The 19,631-nt window shown below is 46.7% G+C and overlaps 1 protein-coding gene across 1 annotated transcript in view; it reads left to right on the top strand.

Moving 5' to 3' along the window:
• Positions 1-19,631, top strand: part of DNAH11 (dynein axonemal heavy chain 11) — a 303,071-nt gene that overhangs the window by 252,285 nt on the left and 31,155 nt on the right. Inside the window, exons 64-69 of the mRNA XM_069088738.1 lie at positions 1,069-1,304; positions 3,732-3,854; positions 13,746-13,950; positions 14,713-14,877; positions 17,684-17,824; positions 19,278-19,448. Coding sequence (XP_068944839.1) covers positions 1,069-1,304; positions 3,732-3,854; positions 13,746-13,950; positions 14,713-14,877; positions 17,684-17,824; positions 19,278-19,448 — 1,041 coding nt within the window. The remainder of the gene's footprint in view (positions 1-1,068; positions 1,305-3,731; positions 3,855-13,745; positions 13,951-14,712; positions 14,878-17,683; positions 17,825-19,277; positions 19,449-19,631) is intronic.

Here is a 19,631-nt window from a genome sequence, read left to right as displayed (position 1 = left end):
TATGCTTTTGGGTAGCTCTCACCATTCAGAAGTCTTTCCTTACAACCAGCCTGAACCTTCCACTTTGAGTTACTCTGGGGCTGAACAAGTCCAATCCCTCTTCCCCCAGCCCCAGACACTTACTAGCCGTGTGACCCTGGGCAAGTCACTTAAACTCACTGTCTCACTTTCCCTCTATCTAAAATGGGGGTGATAATAGTACCTATAACCCAGAGTTGTTGTGAGGAAAAAAAGGACATAATGTTTGTTCAAATCATCATATCAACGCATTATATAATCGCTAGCTGTCCTATGATTAAATATATACATACATACTCTAGGCTTCAGTTTCCCCATTTATCAAATGAGGGGCTGGACTAGATGGCTCCTGAGGTCTCTTCCATCCCTAAATCTAGGGCTGTGATGAATTCAAACAATGTGTAATGATGATGGTGGTGGCCATGGTGATGAAGATGATGATGAGCTGGCGTCCCAGTACCACCTAAGTAGCAGCTCTTACCCCACGTCACATCATTCAGTTGTGGCAACTGCTGACATAGGCCTGGGGTAGCAGCTTATTGTATTGAGGCCAGACTTATGGATGCTTTGGAGCCACAGTTTGGAAGTTTTGAATTTGAAGCATGTACCACCCCTTGGCCTGGGCAGAGAATGGGGGGCAAGAAGTAGGGCAAGGAGACCCATATACCAGTATAAGGCTGTTGCCAAGGAGGTTACTACACAGTAAGCCAGCAGGGAGAGAAGGAGGCAGGGATGGGGAGGGGCTCACACCAGCCTGGCATCAGATAGCTTCCAAGTTTAGCAGACCACTCTTGCTGCTCTGTGCTTTCTACACTATTGAAGGAGCAATGGTGCTGGTTCTGTCCTATGATATGATGCCCCTGGGCAAAGCCCTGGTTGCCTTAACCTAGTTACAGCCTCATTGTGTTCAGTGGCCCACAGGATGAGCAGACTTTCCTTCCCTTACAGTGACACTCTCTTGGCTTGGGTTTCTTGGCTTGTTGGAGCAGGGCACCTTGTTTTCTATGCTACAGCCTTGACATCTCATAACATATGACTCTGGTCTTCAAGGTTCCCATCCCCATAACAGCAGGCCTGGACCTGATCACCATGTTGACCGATGATGCCACTGTGGCCACTTGGCACAACGAGGGGCTGCCCAATGATCGGATGTCCACCGAAAATGCCACCATCCTCACTCATGCTGAACGCTGGCCCCTGATGATCGATCCACAGCAGCAGGGGATTAAATGGATCAAGAATAAATATGGGGCTGACCTCAGAATCCTCCGTCTGGGCCAGAAAGGGTATGTGTACCTGGAAATCCAAGCTGCTGCATTTGTGCCTTTGAGAGGGGCTTCTCCTGGCTTCTCGCTATTTGTAAGAACCAATGGCAACTTTGAAATAGAGCAGACTCCCATTTATTAATGAGCCTTCTTTTGGCCATGTGGACTAAGGGCTAGCCTTGGATCCACAAGGGCCAGCCTTGAATCCACAAGGGCCTGGGTTCAAGACCTGCTTCTGATGTGTGCTGGCTTTGTGACCCAAGCTCTATGTGTGTGTGTGTGTGTGTGTGCATATGTTTACATCTATATATGATAATATACATATGGAGGTATATTTAAAAATGCACACACACACACATATCTAGCAGATTTATTAGTCCATTATATATATATATTCCACATAATTAAGCAAAATGTGCTTTTTCAATACTTTCATAACCCACTCAACAATTTCATAAGCCAACAAGTTGCAGAGATCGCCTGACATGCAAGGGTAGAGGGAGCTCATTCTAGCAATAATATTTGCCCAAATACCTAATTGTAGCAGCAAGCACCCCAGTGTCCCCAGGGTGTCTGTCAACACAGGTTCTTGGATCTGCTTTTCTAAAGGAAAGCAACTCAAAATGGGTTAACAAGTTTACTTTAATCAGTCAAACATATATTGTTTACCTAGTTCAGGGGAAAAAGGTCAGCACCCCAAACTTCAGAGTATACAGACAGAATTATCACGACAGAGAAACAGATCAAGCAGACAGGTTTCCAAACTGTCCAACCATTACATCCATACCAAATCACAGTTACCATCAACATCTGGGTTTTTCAAAGCAGGGGGGCTCTCAACAGCTTCCCAGAGTCTCATCTGATCAAATCACACGACATTTCTCAAAGTGAGCCCCAAAACAAAGCCTCACATCAGGGTTTATATAGCCTTCTCCTGGGTCAGAGAATGTAACAATCCTCTTGACCCACTGCCCAATCAAAAAGTATCTCCTGAGAAACAAGCCTCCCACTACAGGCTCCAGGTGCATTTAACCTAGGGGCAGGGAAGTTCTTAAAAATTTTCATTCCCATTACACTAACATGAAGAATGAAATGCACATTTGGCCATGGTTAATGTGAGGATTTGTTTTGCTTCATTATGAAAATTTGTTATGAGGATTTCCTTTTTCTTTCCTCCCCTTTGTGGGGGTGAGGGGGGAGGGGGAGAACAAATCCTTGTTCATTGAAAAAAAAAATAAAATTTAATCAAAAATAATTATAAGGCCAACATGGCAAAACTTTGTGTCCCCCACTGAAGTGTGATGCCATACTGGGCCTACCAAGGCTGTGACAGTGAAATTAAGCAAGTTTAAAGGGCTTCAAATGGGGGCCTAGCAATGGAGAGGTAGACTAGCTCAGTACAGAGAGATTGTAATGTTAATAGGATATCAGATCTAATAGGCCTCAGGTGGGGCCCATTAAGGGAAGCTTGCTAAGGGGAGGCTTACTTTTCTCTTCTTTGTTTTTTCTTTTTGAAGGGTAATTGGGGTTAAGTGACTTGCCCAAGGTCACAAGGCTGCTTTTGTGTTAAGTATCTGAAGTCACATTTGAACTCAGGTCTCCGTGACTCCAGGGCCAGTGCTCTATTCACTGTGCCACCTAGCTGTCCCCAAGGCTTACTTTTCAACAAGGCCCATACCTTTTGCTAGTATATAATTAGGCAGTGGGTTATGAGGGTTTTGATGCCCTCTGACCCTGAAAAAGGGTGTATATATACTCTGAGGTTATCATTTTGCTTTGGGGCTCACTCATTGGAAGAGTGTTCTTGTGATTTGACCAGATGAGAGTATGGGTAGCCTTTAAGGAGCCCCCTGGCTTTGAAAAACCCAGATGTTGGTGCTTCTCTCTCTGGTAACTATGTATATATTGCCTTGGTCAGACAGTTGGATCTGTCTGTTAATCTGTGCTAATTTCTCAGACAGAAGTCCTGTCTGTTGGTATCTATTTCTTTGTTTGTATTGTCTTTGTTTGGATTTTCTCTAAAGTTCAGGGTACTGACTTTTCCCCTGAACTAATGAATGTAATTAAGAAGAGTGTTGACCCCTTGAACAGCTATCTTTCCTAGTAAAGTAGGTCTGAGAGACTGTGCTGGCAGCCATGCTGGGGATGCCGGTGTGCTTGTCACAGAGATGCAGCCCCAGCTTGGTCACAGGAAGAGGACTCTGGGGACAGTGACCACTCCTAAAGACAATCTACCATGTGTTAGGACAGTTGCAGTCTATGTTCATAGAGTGTGTAACTGTAACCATAACAAAGTCTCTTAAAGTATAGCTTTTCTCTGCTTGTCATTGGCATTGCCCTGTTATAAACACCTCCCTTTTGATGCAGAAGGGACTGTAGGTCAAGTTTCTCTATATTTTTGAGAATGAGCCTTTCCAGTACATAGATCAATTCTTGCTGAATCCCCAGGTTTTTGGATGCCATTGAAAATGCTTTGGCTTTTGGAGACGTCACACTCATCGAAAACCTGGAGGAAACAATTGATCCGGTCCTTGATCCACTGCTGGGGAGGAACACGGTGAAGCGAGGGAAGTGAGTATCCTTGTGTTCCTCAAATATTCTAGATTTGAGTCAAGTCCTCTGGGTCTGGGTCTGACACAACCACTGGAGTTTTACATGGGGATTTCAATTTCATGACACTCATGGTCCCTAAAGCCATGCTGTCACTGGCCCAGAGACCAACACAGTGTCAAGCTCTTCTGCATTTGAAATGCTGGAAGAGGTGAAAATGCAGGAATTATTTTCAAAAGATATTTTAGGAGGAGATTCTTGGACTCTACCAGCATTTTGTCTGAGAAGTCAGATGCCTTGTCAGATGTCTAGATCGCCCCATTCATTGGTGTATGTAACGAGTCACAAGAATGGGGAAGCCCTCAAGTGGGAGGGAATGGTTTCCCACAGGACCATTCTACTTTCATGCCCAATGACTCACATGAACATCAAGCATTCCCCAGAGCATTTTCCCCAATGGACCAATGGGGATGGACATTCTAGGTCTCATATCAAAGAAAGCCTAAGTGTGGAGCTGGGACTCTAGAATTCATCTCACCTTCTGGCACCAAAAGAGATCATAGGTTTAGAGGCAGAACCTTCAGGGTTATCTAGTCCAAATCTTCCATTTTATAGAGAAGAGAATTAAGGTTCAGATACATGGCCCACAGTCTCACAGATATTAGTAAGTGGGAGGGCTCACCCAAGATTGCACAGTCAGCAACAACTGCAAGATTTGAACTCGGGTCCTTTGATTCCAACAGCTCTATTGACTTTCCCCATTTGTCTCCCTCTCTCTCACCTTGCATATAGACAGAGAATCAGCATTACTTGAACCATGTTGGAGATGGAGCTCATTATTATATTCCTTTCTTTTTCCCTTTTCCTCATTTGCCCTTTTTCCCTTCCCTCCTTTTCTCCTACGTAGGTGTTATTTGGAGACACACACACTCACACTCACACACACACACACTCACACTCACACACACACACACGTCTGTCTCCTTTGAGCTCTCCCTAATATCCAGTCGATATCAGTGGAAACAGACTGACTTAAACACGGCCCCACTAGTGGATTTACACAAGAGTAACCACTTCTGTTTTAAGGATCCTGTAACTGATTAGTAAATTATTTATTGTGAAAGGTACGATGCATAAAGTCAATCTGTTTGCAGTGACTGACAAGCTATAATTGTTTAATAAACCAGCATGCGCTCAAACATAAATTTAGAATAGCTTAATAAGCCATTTGACAAATCCTGCAACCGTTAACATAAAGTCATCATAATTGCAACCACTGCTGCTGTATGAAGAATGTATTGTTGCATTATGCAGTGATGGACCCTTCGAAAGATGGGTAGCTGCAGCAGCCACTCACTCCTTAGCTCATCTTATTTCAGTCTCAATAATGTGACTGGGGGAGGATGACCTCAAATTCTCCTCTTTTCTTTGATTTCTTTGGGTTTGGGCCAAATGGAGACTCCTAGGGGGGTGGGTAATTGGGACAGAAAAGACTAAGATTAGTCAAAAGATCTTTACAAAGATTAGCAGGGGGCAGCATCATGAAGACATCATGCGAAGAGAAGAGACATGGGGTCTTAGTGGTCCTTAAGGAATGAGTTACCTTGGTCTTCCTGTAAGAGCCTAAGTTTGTGCCCACCTTCCCCCAGATTCTGTGTATATTTGTAGGAGAGTGTGCGCTAGGGAATACTTGATAGCTACAGTTCTATGTTGATATCTTGGCAAATAGATAAATAAAGAGAAATCAAGCATGTATTAACCACTTACTGTATGCCTAGAACTGTGCTAAGTGCTGAGAATACAAGCAAAAAGAAAGCCAATCCCTGCCCTCAAGGAAGAGCAACAAATAACAGGGAGCTAAAAATAGAGGAGGGTGAGGACTTTGCGCAGGAGCAAAGACCAATGAGTCATGGACTGAGCTGGGGTTGGAGTAAGAATGGCTGGGGCGGGAACTTTCTCAAATGGAAATTCTAGGAAAGAACTCGCCAATCAGAAGAGACCATGGGGTAGAGGTATTGTCAACATGAGAAGTCTTCTAGGTCAGAAATGGAGCAGTGCTGGGGGAGTCATCGTCTCATATAGGTTAGGGTTAGAGTCAGAAGTGCAAATGCCTTTGTTTTGTGCTAATTGTGTCTACTGACTAACTGTGAAAGATAAGCTCACTGATGGGGGCCCATGAGCAGCAGTTGTAGGTGTATGGACTCATAGGTATTTGAAACTTGAGAGAAGGTCTAGCCCTGGGGATCCAGAATGTAAACCTATAAGTATCAAGTTGGGAAGGCAGCCTAGATGGTGGAATATATGGTCTAATCTCCTCATTTTACAGATGAGAAAGCCAAGATTCAGAGAAGAGAAATTATTTGCTCAGGGTCATATAGGTAGTAAATGACATAGGTGAAATTTGAATTACGAGTCTGTGCCTTTGAATCCAGCACTGTAGGCACTGGGGAAAGCATGTGCAAAGGCACCTGGGCAGGAGATAGGTGTAACCATCCAGGAGGAAAAGCAAGTAGATGAACATTCCACCCTCTACTGTTGATTCCCCTAATCAAGTGTAAACTCTTTAAGGGCAGGGATTATTCCTCTTCCATTATGGTATCAAGTGCCTAGCACACAGTAGGCATTTAATAAAGACTCGTTTGATTGCTTTCACACTCTGCTTCTTCTCTCAGACCTTTGCTGAGTAGAAGGTTGTCTGGCCACTTCTCTTGTGAGCTTGTAAATCTAATACCCCCAACAAACACTTGTTATTCTTGGTGTCTTTCCCTTAGAGACTTGCAGCTGATGATGCTTCGCCCCCCTCCATAGTCTAGATGGAGCTTTGTTTTCCCTTGTTTTTCTCCTTTTTAAGTTTCAGTTAATAGTGCTTGTTGTATCGAAAGCTGACATTTGTTTTTTCTTCCTAATAACACAAGTCGGGAAAGATAGATACAGGCATAGTCCAAAAGTTAAAGTTCATGAATAATTGGAATGTTGTGGAGTATGGAGTAATGAATACTAATTACTCCTTTCATGTGTGACAGCTCCCCGAGGACCAATCCATCAGCCCAGACTTTCATTTGGTTCTGGTAATGGTTTCATCAATAGTACATTAATTCTGTATTTGAAAAGATATACAGTGGGACCTGACCCACACAGTAGATACCACTGTCATAAAGCAGCTACAGTCCAACAATGGGGTAATTACAAATAATTAAATCCACTGAGCTTCAGACAATCCTAATTCTAAGTAAAATATATTTTATGGTGTCAATCGACAGAAAACATGGTGGGGAAGATTTATCAACATGTCCTCTTTCCAAAGCAAGTTTGCTGGCTTTCACACGTGAGGACTCAAAAGAAGTTACTTCACAGAACAAAAAGTTCTATTTTTTCACTCAGTTCAAGAGTTCCAATCAACAAGACAAGACTGTGTTAGGTGCTCTCTTCATAGAAGGCACTGGGGGTTCAAAGATAAATCAGCCCTGCCCTCAAGGATCTTACATTCTTCTGGAGAATGGGAAGTAGTGAGAGACATACAATATATTAAGTCGGTACAGAAGAATTTAACAAGGCAGAGACCACTAAGAAAATTAAGGCAATAAGGCTTCTGGGAGGAGGTGGCTTAGCATTTGAGCAGTGAAGGGAGTCAGGAATCCAGAGACTCTGAGGTGAAGAGAGACTGTTCTAGGCAAGGCTGTCCTAGACACGCCTGTACAGAGGTTGGGAATGAGACATTGAATTCAGGGAAAAGCAAGGGTGAAGGGGAGTGATGTAAAATTAGTCTGGAATAGTAGTCTGGAGCCAAAGGCCAGGCTGAGAGTTTGAGGGAGAAGGGGATAAGCATATAAGTAGCACCTACTATGTACCAGGCATCGTGTTAAGCTCTGGCCCTGTATCATCTCATTGGATTCTTTTCATTTGTCTGATTCTTTCTATGATCCCCATCCTTTAATCTCCTAATACTAGAATCAGGCCATTCTGATGTTTCAGTCCAACCAGTTGTACCTTATTCCAGAATCCCTGGAAAACCAGTTTAAACTTGAATTTGGGCAGTGAATATTTGGAATTTATTAGGTTTCAAAATTTTTCCTTTTTTCTTAATGTACCTTTTAATGAACTCATTAAAATAGTGTGTACTTAAAATGAATCATTGACCTCACTAATGGAAACAGTCATTTTTGATCATGAGCATCTAAATTTCCTTTTTGTGGAAATATGTTCAAGGCTCTCTATGCCCTGTGAGTTGGAGGCAACAATCACCCCAACAGCCTCCATTACAACTATTACCGACATCACCACCACTACCACTACACTCACCCCAATGACAATCACAAGCACTGCCAGCATCGCCACCACCACAAGAACCGACCCAGTAATGACCGGAGAACCCACTCACAGTCACCACCATTACACGGCCCTTACCAGATCTGCGCCAGGCTCCTAGACGGTCACAGGCCATACTCCCTGAATTCTGTATTTGTTGTTGTGTTAGTTCCCAAATGTCTTTCCCTTCTTTATATTCATCCTACTTATCAGCCTTTGTAGTATTCCATTCCTCTGTCATGCTCTCTCTACCTCACCTCCAAGGATCCCCGTTTCTCCACTCAAACAGTTACAACCCTGGGCCCTTTTGGCATCTTGCTGGATGGTTGCCACAGCCTCCTCATTGGTCTCTGCCGCCATGCCTTTCTCTACACAGTCACCAGAGGGATCACCGGAAAGCACAGGTGTGACCATGTCATGCCCTCTATTCAGTCAGCTCCAGATAGAAACTCCTTGGTTTGGCATTTGAAGTCCTTTGTAACCTGAGGCCCACGTGCCTTCCTGGCCTCACTTATCCTTATTCTCTTTCCGGCCATCCCAGCCTTCTTACTGTTCACCTCGCATGTGACACACCATCTCCCTTTGCCTCACAACAACCTGGGAGCGAGGTCTCATTGTTGTCCCCATTTTAATAGTGAGGAAACTGAAGCAAAAAGAGGTCAAACGTCTTACCCACACAGCCAGCATCTGAGGCTGGATTTGAACTGAGGTCTTCCTGACTCCAGGCCCATGGTTTATCGTTACTCCATCTACCTGTCTCCACAGATCTGGCAGCGTTGAATTGCATTGTTTTTAATTATCTTGTGGGGAGTTATCTTTTGATAGATTTTTTTTAAAAGCCCATGACAAGGTAAAACACCCACATGTCCAGTAAATGTGATGTGAGCCAGGAATCCTATGAGTCCCTAACCCAAAAGCACTGAACTGAGAATCAGAAGACTTGAGTTCAAATCCCAGTTCCAAAACTTCCTTGGCAAGCTGCTTCCTCATCTGTAAAAAGGAAATAATTGTGGATGGACGCTCCCAAGGTGACTTGGAGGGAAGGGCTGCTCCATCAGGCACAAAGTGGCAGGACCGGGGGTTCTGTCATTGTTTTGTTGCTGAATATCTTTAACCTGAAAGGAAAGTGATCAACTGAGATGTTAGTTTGTTTTTTTAAGCTTTGACTTTGTTTTCTGTACAAAAGCACTTGGAGACCACAGATTGTGTGTGTGTGCGTGTGTGTTCGTGTGTGTCCCCTTGGATTGGAGGGTCCTTTCTGCCATGAGGGGGAACACGTTCATTCTTACCTGTTTGGAACAGCAAGACAGTGGGCTCCTTCTATTAAGGACTTTGCTCCTTGCCCTGAGCACCCTGCCAGCTGGGTGGTTTTCTGCCAGAACCTTTCTTCCCAAGCTGGTCTTGACCAAGGCCCCACCTGGTGAGGTTGCTAGGTAACTGCTCCTGGCCTCCATTTCCATCCTCCACGTCCATTCTATTGCTCTCCCTCCCTAGCAGCTGGAGGTCACTAGTCCAATTGAGACCCCTTTAATTTGAAGCAGCAGGGCTAGCCGTGAGGCTTTTAGAGGTCCATTGAAAAGTTTCTTGTGTGAGAGCACATGTGTTTGGGAGGAGAGGCAGCTCCCCCCACCCCTTGTGGGTGGTTTTTATTGAATTTTCTAGGAAGCCCCCTCCTGCCTCTTTACCTGTATAAAAATGCCCTGAAAAGTACTGGCAGACTGTGTGTGCCATGTTTTCCATCAGGAAATTGTTTAAAGGTCATCGAGTACTCTTTTTAGAGATGTGAAAACTGAGGCCCAGAGGTTGTGGCTTGCCCAGGGTTACACAGGAACCATCTGAGGCAGGATTCAAACCCAGATCTTCTGGACTCCCAGTCCAGAGTTGTCTTCACTGCCCCACACTGCCCTTCCCTGTTGAGTTTTGTTGGCTTTGGATCATTAGATTTAGAGCTAGAAGGGCCTTAGTACCATTAGGCCCAACCACCTCATTTTGCAGATAAAGACACTCAGTCTGCAGAGGTCAAGTGGTTTGCCTGGGGCCGCACACCTACTTAGTATCTATGACATGATGGGTCTTCTGGCCTCAAAGGCCAATGCCTTCTCTGCAATAGCCATTGAGTCCCAACCTCTCTAGCACCAGAGAGGCTCTCTCCTCTGCTCTGATTATTGGAGAGATGCGTGAGGGCTGTTTTCTACAGATGGGGAAGCTGAGGCAAAGTAGAAGGGCAAGTCACTTTAACCATTTGGGCCTCAGTTTCCTCATCTATAAAAAATGGGAAGGTAGGAGAGTGGTCATCCTCTAGCCTCTTCATGAAGATCTCCAGCATGCAGAGCCAGCTACCTCCCTAAGGCAAGCCATTCCACACTGGGATTGTTCTCATTGAGGGGAAGTTTTTTCTTAAAATAAGCCTACAGTCTTATGTGGCTGCCAAGAAACCTATGGAATCCTGGGCTTTGCTAGGAGAATCCTAGTGTCCAAGAGCAGGGAGGTGACAGTCCCTAGGGTTCTCGGCCCTGGTCCGACCCCAGCTGGAGTTTAGCATTCCCTTCTGGGGCCACGTTTTAGGATGAACCAGAAAAATTAGAGGGCCTCGGTTACTGCCCTATGAGACTTGACCAAAAGAGTCAGAGAAGGAGAATGATGAGGGTCCTGAGAGCTGACCCCAAGTGTCTGAGGGGCTCTTTCTGCAGGCACAAGAGAGCAGGTCTAAGAGAAGCAGCCGGAGTGGCAAAAAGGGAAAGTGAGATAGGACAGACTTCCCAACAGTGAGAGAGGTATCCAGGTGTAATAGGCTGCCTCTGGGAGGGTCTGTCCTCACTGAAGGTCTTTTCTCCAAAGCCTAAGGACAATTGGTAGGTTGTAGGAAGGACATTTGTCTGGTCAGACGAGCACAATATAGATCCTTTGAGAGCATTAGAAAGATGGGGAGATGGGGGAGGGTCTTGACATCAAATCCCATGAAAATCAGTTAAGGAACTGAGCCTTGTTTAGCCAGAAGAGAAGACTCCTTAGCATGTGTGAAGGGCTGTCCTGCTTGGCCCCAGAGGGCAGAAGGAGAAGCGGTGGATGGGAGGTGTAAAGGCAGATGTAGACAGAAGCAGAATCTCTGAGCTCCCAGGGATCTCAAAGCTTCCTTTTGCTTGGCCATGGAAGGCAGAGCCAGGAGCCACTGTGGGCAGATGCTGCCATGAAGTAGATTTGGGCTTCATGAAAAGAACAGGAAGGTCATGGTGAGAATCCTCAAGGAAGGCATGGGGCTGAGGACCACAGGGGCTCGCACAGTGCCTGGGGCATGTATGTGATTAATCGAATGCCTTAACTTGATGTTGCAGGTACCACTTAGACTAGATTAGACCCCTGAGGTCTCTTCCCCCTCCTCTGACTCCATGATCTGTGTAAAGGTCAGTGTTCTGTATGATCCTTCTAAGGAAGGATGGCGCCAATTCAGCTCAATTCAGTGGATCAATAAACACTTGGCTCCTATGATATGCAAGGCCTTATGTCCACGATGTATGTGCACGACCCTACTGGCCCTGCCCTCAAAGGGGGTATGCTCTGGATCATTTTCCACAAGTGGAGAAAGCTTAGCGTGAAATCATCCAGATTCTCTCGTGTGGTCCCCCCAGCTGTAAGACTAATAAACAAAAGTCAGGGCTCTGGACTTGTGGTCAGTAAACAGCACCCAAGGTCACTGGCAGCCCGGGATTGTGGAAGGACAATGGCACCGGGAGTCAGAAGCCTTTGGTGCTAGTCCCAGTTCAACTACCTACAGATAGAGGTGTGACCTTAGACAGATCACTGCCTTCCAGGCCCATGCTTCCTGATCGATCATATGACTAGATCAGGGTCATAGATTTAGAGCTAGAAAGGACCCTCAGATCATTGGTCCTCTTGTCCTGGCCCCTCATTTTACAGAAGAGGAAACACAAGAGAAGTGAAGTAATTGGCCCAAGGTCATACTTGCCCCAAATGGCAGAGCTGGGATTTGAGCCCAGGTCTGTGTCTCCAGATGAAGCGCTTTCCCCAGGGAATCTCTTCATTCTCTGCCAGATCCAAAGTCTGGGCAGAGAATGTGTCACTTTGATCTCATTAACCACATGATCTAACAAACTAACCCACCACAGTGTTTGTCCTAGAGGTGATAAAGATAATTTGCCGTCCGTTTCTGGGCTGCCCAAGAGGCATCTCTCCTCCTCGAGAATGTGCCTGACTTGGCCTCCATCCTCTGACTTTCTTTTCCTTACCTGTCTCTCCCTTGACTTTGTCCAGGTTTGGAGCCCCGGGGCTGCTCCCTCCAGCCTCGACATCATAACCTTTGGATAAATGTCTTTCACAAAAGCAGCATGGCCGTTCTGTTCTCCCTTTCCCACCCCTCTGCTTAACACAGTTGTTGCTTAGATCCTTCAAATCACAAGAGAGCATTCACGGTCTGTTTAATTTTCCCGGCCTGGCAATTAACAAAAAATTAACCTAGCAGCAATGATAAAACTCACTGGGTTATTATGCATTTTTTGTCTTTCATAGACCATAAACATACCAATTGAGGATAGTTGATTATCCCCAGGAAATTTTTTTAAAAATCACAAAACTATGAAATAGTGTTTCAGAGCAAGACTTAAAATGGGGATTTATAACCAGACCAACCCCTTCTTCCATTCCTGTAGCATTGGGCCCTTGGTACGATCTGACCCCTCACAGGACACTCTGCCCTTTCTAGCTCCTCTAGCTCAGCTGGATTTCGGGAGGGAGGCTGCTGAGCCCGTCTGAAGGTGATGGAGAGAACATCTTCTCCCCGGCTGGCTTCTTGTCTTAGGAATCTTGCTTTGCTATGCTCTGTCTTTGCATTTCACTCTCTGGGGGTTGGGACTCATTCAGACAATCAGAGAATCTCAGAGTTGAAAGGGGCCTCAGTGACCTAGGTCTAGCCCAGCCCACACCAGAGCAAAGGGCTCTCTAACCAACAGTTGGTCATCCAGCCTCAGACTGAATACCTCTCGTGATGGGGTTCCTTCAGACAATCCTCCCAGGCCTAGGACTCGTGGCCCTTACTGACCTGACCTCCTCTGGACACTGCGGAAAATCGCTCCTCCTTGCGAGGTGAAGCATGGATCTTTTGCCAAGCTACCCCCAAAATAAGAGCGGGAGAGAATTTTGAGGGTGTGGGTCTTGATTCCTAAGATAAAAGTTTACTGTGCTCATTAATTCAATCAGCAAACATTTCTGAAGCACTTGTTATGTGCTGGGCACTGTCCTGGGCCCTGGGGACACAGACAGGTATGAAATTAGCTGATATGCCAGACAAGCCCATAAAGTGACCTTAAAGGCCAAAGCCACAGCACTCCCCATTCTACAGAGGAGGAAACTGAGGCAGCGGAAGTTAAGTGACTTGTCCAGGGTCACACAGATAGTAAGTAGACGAGGTAGGATTGGAACTCTGGGCTTCCTGTCTCTAGGCCAGTGCCCTATCCACTGTGGTGCCACCTTGGGGACTCGTGCACTTGGCAGGTCCTATGGAGTGTGTAAAGCCTCCTTGGGTGTCTGACTGCAAGTCGCGAACAGGGCCAAAGGCCAAGGCTGAATCTGTGTCCGTGCCCACCCACCCCTCAGGTTCATCAGGATCGGGGACAGAGAATGTGCGTTCCACCCAAGCTTCCGGCTCATCCTGCACACCAAGCTGGCCACCCCTCACTACAAGCCCGAGCTCCAGGCTCAGACTACCCTGTTGAACTTCACCGTCACCGAGGACGGGCTGGAAGCCCAGCTGTTGGCAGACGTGGTCAGTGTGGAAAGGCCTGATCTGGAAAAACTCAAGGTAAGAAGGAAAATGCAAGCACCAAATGTGTAAAGAGAGCACGGCCTAGAGATGGGGGTCAGTGGGTCTGGGAGCCAAAGAAATCTGTGTTCAAGTCCTGACCCTGACGCACTCTGTGTGACCAGGGCAAGTCACTCAGCCTCTCAGGGCCTGGCAACTCACCAGGATAGGAAGGGGCCTGCCTCATTTTAGAAGGGAGTTCCCTGTCCAGGAAGATGGCAGGTGGGGTCCCTTACCCTGTGGTTTTCATGTGGCAGGAGTGAGGACACAGAGAAGCTGCCCTCCTGAAGCTTCCACTCTAGGTGGGGATGCTTGGGACGGGTGGGAGGGAGCTGTCCAAAGGAAAGAAGGCTAATTCTGGGTAACTGTGATAGCTGACCTCAAGGACGGGGTAGGTCTCTGTCTGGACGTTTAAGGCCAGGCAGCTTTCAGACCAACAAAGAAGAAGGGAGAACATGGCCCCTTGGCCAAGTGGGCCAAGCAGAGTTTATAAAGGGTGATAAGGGACTGAGCAACATGCAGTCACAAACTTGGAGTTGGGGGGATCCTGGAGACCCGGAGATTACAAACTGGATGCTGGGAGGGGCCTTTGAGGTCTTTGGGCATGGCGACTGACCAGAACGTGGCCCAGACTGGTCCAAGGTCACGTTGCCAGCCAGATCAGGTCATTTCATTGGCCCAAATACCAGTGACCTGCCTCTGCAGGCAGGATGACAGAGCCTCTCCTTTTTCCCTCCTTTCTTCTTTCTGAACCTTTGTTAGTCGCTTCTCACAAAGCAGCAGAACGACTTTAAGATCGAGCTGAAGCGGCTGGAAGATGACCTCCTCCTCCATCTGTCCACAGCAGAGGGAAGCTTCCTGGACGACACAGAGCTGGTAGAGAAGCTGGAAACCACCAAGTCAACGGCAGCAGAAATCGAGCTCAAGGTAGGCTCCTGGGAGGGGGGCGACGGGTGCAGCAGCGCTGCAGGGGCCGGAGCCACCCTTCTGCTCCTGGGGAAACTGAGGCTCAGAGAGGGGAACATCCCAAGGGGGCTCTGAGCCCGGGTCCTTGCAGTGTCCATCACAGACAAGGCACTGACTTGTGTGGGTGCACCGGGGAGCCTTCTCCCCCGCTTCTCCTGACACCAAGGAAATCAGAGGTCCAGTCCCTGTCAGTATAAGTGTGTAGATGCATGTACGAATGTGTTTACACGTCACCACATGTGCATAAACACCATATATACATGTATATATACGTATTTAGAGAGATTTTTTAAATTACCACCTTTTATAGTTTTCTAATTAATATTCTCATCTTGATCACTGAATTCAAATAGTACATGTATGTGCATATGTAGACATATGTGTGTATTAGCATGTAGACGTATGCACATGTATACATGTGTGTGTGCACATGGGTTTTGAATTTAACACTCCAATCAAGATAATCTGCATTCTCATCTTGAGTGTCAAATTTCAGTGATTCACACCTATATTTGTGTGTGTATATGCACACCCCTTTGGGCTTTAGTTTCTAAGGAGAGAGAAATAGGCAGAGACACAAAGAGAGAGACAGAGAGAGAGACAGACAGAGAGAGAGTAGCATTTAAATGCACTTCTGACATTTACTGCCCATGAAGCCTTGGGCTTGTCCTTTAATTTCCTTGACCCTTAGCTTCCTCCTCTGTAACCTAGGTGGGTGAGGTCAAAGGGCTTTTGTCATGATGGAGGGTGAGCTCCTGATTGGTGCCAGTCAGACTCGAAGGCCTCTGGGGTCCTGTCCAGCTCTGAGATGTGATCAGATCTTCCTGGGATGGCCCATTGTTCAGGAGAATGTGTCCTGGGGTTCCTGGGCCTTGGAGAAGAGAAGCAAACATCTGGAAGGAGGAGCATTGTCAGCAGGATACCCACAGGCCACTGGCTCTGAGGCCTGGGCCCTAACCCTCACCCTCCCCAGCCCCTACAAGGGCTCCCAAGTGCCTAGCTGCTGCCAGGGTTTTGCAGGCCAAACACCAATTTTTCCAGAATACTGAATTTTTAAGAATCCCGACACTGAAGTTAGAGTCCAGGCAGGCCCTCAGACACATCTATCTCAGTCTCCATAGGATGGCGCAAGGTAGTACAGAAAGTAGGATCCTACCTTTGAAATCAATTTAAAAATCAGAGAATTTCTGAGTCAGAAGAGCTCAGTGGCCACAGCCTTCCCTGATGTCTCCCCCACAGCATTCCTCTGGAGTGGCATCTGGACTGCCCTGGGGAGGTGGCGCCCAGCGGCCCCTGAGGCAGCTCATTCCCCTGCACCACGACTCTGATCGTTGGAGACTTTTCCTAACATAAAAGCCTAAATCTGCATCATCACAGGGCTTCTAGTTCTGCTGCTCTCTGGGACCAAGAGGAAGAAGGCTAATCCCTCTTCCAAGTGACAGGCCTTCAAATCGGGGAGGACAGCTCCCATGTTCCCCACCCCCAGCTATTCTCTTACATTGTCCTGCCTCTGGGAGGTTCCAGACATCCCTCTCTATTATACATTACCATGTTCCCTCTTGGCACCCCCAGGATTAGACAGATCTGCAAAAAAGACTCTGGGCAGAGGAGGGGAAGGGCTTGAAAAAATATGATGTCTTTGATCAAAATCTAGGACTAAAGAAAAGAAGAAAATGTTCAATTACTCAAATAGAAATGAATGAGCCAGCTTCTCTTTTATGACAGCTCTGAATGTGCCTAGAGGCTAACCCAGAGGCATAATCTAAATACAACTCTCTGGGAGTTTGGCTTCTGAACCAAAGGAGATGGTCAGGACGGATAGAAAAGCTTTTTTTTTTTTCCTTTTTAGTCTAGTGTGGTTATTGGATGTATTTACTGTTGACCTTGGTTGGACTAGAATACCTTGTTGGCCAATAAAGTTGTTGGCATAGAATTGATCCAGTAGCATTTTAATAGGCATTCCTGGGTCCAAGGCAGAGGCCCCTTTAATCTGCCCTCCCTTTCCCCTGGCAAATGGCAAACAAACACAGTAACCAAATCCAGCGTGTTTCCTTTCTGTGATTTCATACCCCCAGTAGATTTGCTCCTTCCAGCGTGGACCTTCCCTGCAGTGATGGAGATCGAAATTCCTCCATGCCTGCTCACCTTGTATGCCAAACACTGCATAACAACATAATCCAAATGAGAACCTGGGAAATAATGGATGGAGCTACAGGACAACCTGACAGTGCAGGGAATAGTGTTGGGCCTGGAGCCAGGAAGACCTGAGATCCTTCCTAGCTGTGTGATCCTGGAAGAGTCATTTTACCTCTGTTTGCTTCAGTTTCCTCAACTGTAAAATGGGTATAGTAATAGCACATTCCTCCCATGGATTGTTCTGAGGACAAAATGGTTATTATTTTTATTATTTTCTAAAGCCTGAAGCAGCCGCCTAATCCAAACCCCTTCATTTTACAGAAGAGGAAAGTCTAAGGGACTTATCCCAGGTCGCATTTGAGCCCTGGTTCTTTGTGTCATTGCCTTCACTGTTTCTAGTGGTCAGACCTACCCTCCATCTGTCTCACTATTCAGCTTAAACAATAATGGTGTGTGTGTGAATATGTGAATGCATTCATCTCCGAGATACTCCGGCTTCTGGACTCTGGCCATGGTCCATATTCGATGTCTGTCCAGATCTCTCATTTCAAACATGGCACTTCCGCCTTCAGGTCATAACAGGAGGCACCAAGAGTCATCTGATTTGTTTTTTAAATCTATCCCAACCCAGGTGGCTGAAGGCAAAGAAAACGAAGCCCAGATCAATGCAGCCAGGGACTGTTACAGGCCAGTGGCAGGCAGGGCGGCCCTTTTGTACTTTGTCCTCAGCGACCTCCGGAAAATCAACCCCCTCTATCAATTCTCTTTGAAGGTAAGGTCATGTTTGCCAGCGCCCTTGTAAAAAATGGGCATGTGAGCATGCTTCCCTCTGGAATCCCAAGGCTTTCTTTTACAAAGCCGAGGCCCTGTGGGGTGTGGAAGCAGCTCCTCTGCCCCCTCCCCACTTCTGCTCAGAACTCTCCTCACCATTTTCCATGTCTATTTTTCCACAAAATAAGTCTGCTAATGGCACCTGAGGGGCAACAAAAGAGGACATTTTTGCATTGCAAGGTTTGCCTTTCTGTGCATATGCTGAATCCCAAAGTGCAAGGACGGTCTTTGTGGGCAGAGGAAGTTGTGGGCTGGTGGTCTGATTTTTTTGTCTTCCAGTCCCGAGCACAGAAGGCCCATAATGAACAAGCATTTAGTAAGCGCCAAAATGTGCCGAGCATTGTGCGGAGTATGGGAGACAGAGACAAAAGTGGAACAGCTTTTGGCCTCAAGGAGCTTACAGCCTCATGAAGAAGTCTGACTTAAGGAATGTTTATTGGGTTAAATCAAATTGTACTGTCCCCAAGGTGGGAAAAGTCACAAAAAGATTAGGGGTGAGGCAGTGAGGAGGAATGGGGGGAGGAGAAGGAGGGAAGAGAGAGAAGGAGGGAGGGAGAGAGAAAATGAAAGAGAAGGAGATGAGAGTGGGGGGAGATGGAGGAAGAGAGACAGAGAGGGAGAGAAAGAGAGAAGGAGGGAGGGAGAGGAGGAGGAGGGAGGGAGGGAGAGAGGAGGGTGTGGTGGGGAGAGATGGAGGAAGAGAGACAGAGAAGGAGAGGAGAGAGGGGGAGAGGGGGAGATGGAGGAAGAGAGAGAGAGGAGAGAAAAAGAGAAAGGAGAGAGAGGGGAAGATGGAGGAAGAGAGAGAGGGAGAGAAAGAGAGAAGGAGGGAGGGAGAGAAACAGAAAATGAAAGAGAGGGAGACAGGAGAGAGACAGAGAAGAAGAGAGGCGGAGGAAGAGAGACAGAGAGAGGGTGACATTTGTCGATCACAGTATAAGGAAGTCTTTTCTAGCACCAACAGCTAGAGCCACCATTCAGCCTGTGACAGGGATTCTTCCCCCCACCTCCATTCAGTGCTGAGAGTTGGGGTACCCTTGAGATAGCACTGACCTGATTTTTACATTTTTTTTCAATTAACAAGAATTTATTTTTTCTCCCTCCCATCTTCCTCTACAATAATTAGAAAACAAACAAAACCCTTGTAACAACTGAGCATAGCCAAGCAAAACAAAGCCCCATATTCGTTACTGACCCCATTTTTGAGAGAAGGAAATCAATGCAGGCATAGCCCAGACTTGACAAGCATCACAGAGGAGATGTATGCTAGGACCTTTATGGCTAAGAACCAAGAATTCTCTCCTCCTGCCTGGCTGTCTTTGTCCCCAGCCCAGCATGCCATGGGCTGGCCACTGCAGATTCCACTTCCTAAGAGAGCCTTCACCCATCCACAGGCTTTCAACATCCTCTTCCATAAAGCCATCAGGCAGTCGGGAAAGGCAGAGGACCCCCAAGAGCACATATCCAACTTGATGGAAAGCATCACCTACTCTGTTTTCCTCAATACCAGCCAGGCACTGTTTGAGAAGGACAAGCTCACCTTCCTCTGCCAGATGACTTTTCAGGTAAGAAAAGAGTGTCCAGCAAAGGTTCCTGTGATAATCAAGCAAATGTGTGGGCTGGTCTGCTGTAACCAGAGACAGTCTGGGGCTACACTGGGTGTCTGATCATTTCTTGATGGTAACTCCTTGAGGTGTCTGCTGAAGAGTTTAGGTTAGAGAAGGAAGGGAGGAAGGGAGGGAGGGAGG

The sequence above is a fragment of the Petaurus breviceps genome, unplaced genomic scaffold, assembly GCF_028583685.1.
Source record: "Petaurus breviceps papuanus isolate PSGF00001 unplaced genomic scaffold, PetGlider_PUasm1.0 185, whole genome shotgun sequence".
Classification (NCBI taxonomy): Eukaryota; Metazoa; Chordata; class Mammalia; order Diprotodontia; family Petauridae; genus Petaurus; species Petaurus breviceps.
The sequence above is the reverse complement of the archived record's forward strand: the minus strand, read 5'-3'. Positions and strand labels throughout refer to the sequence as shown.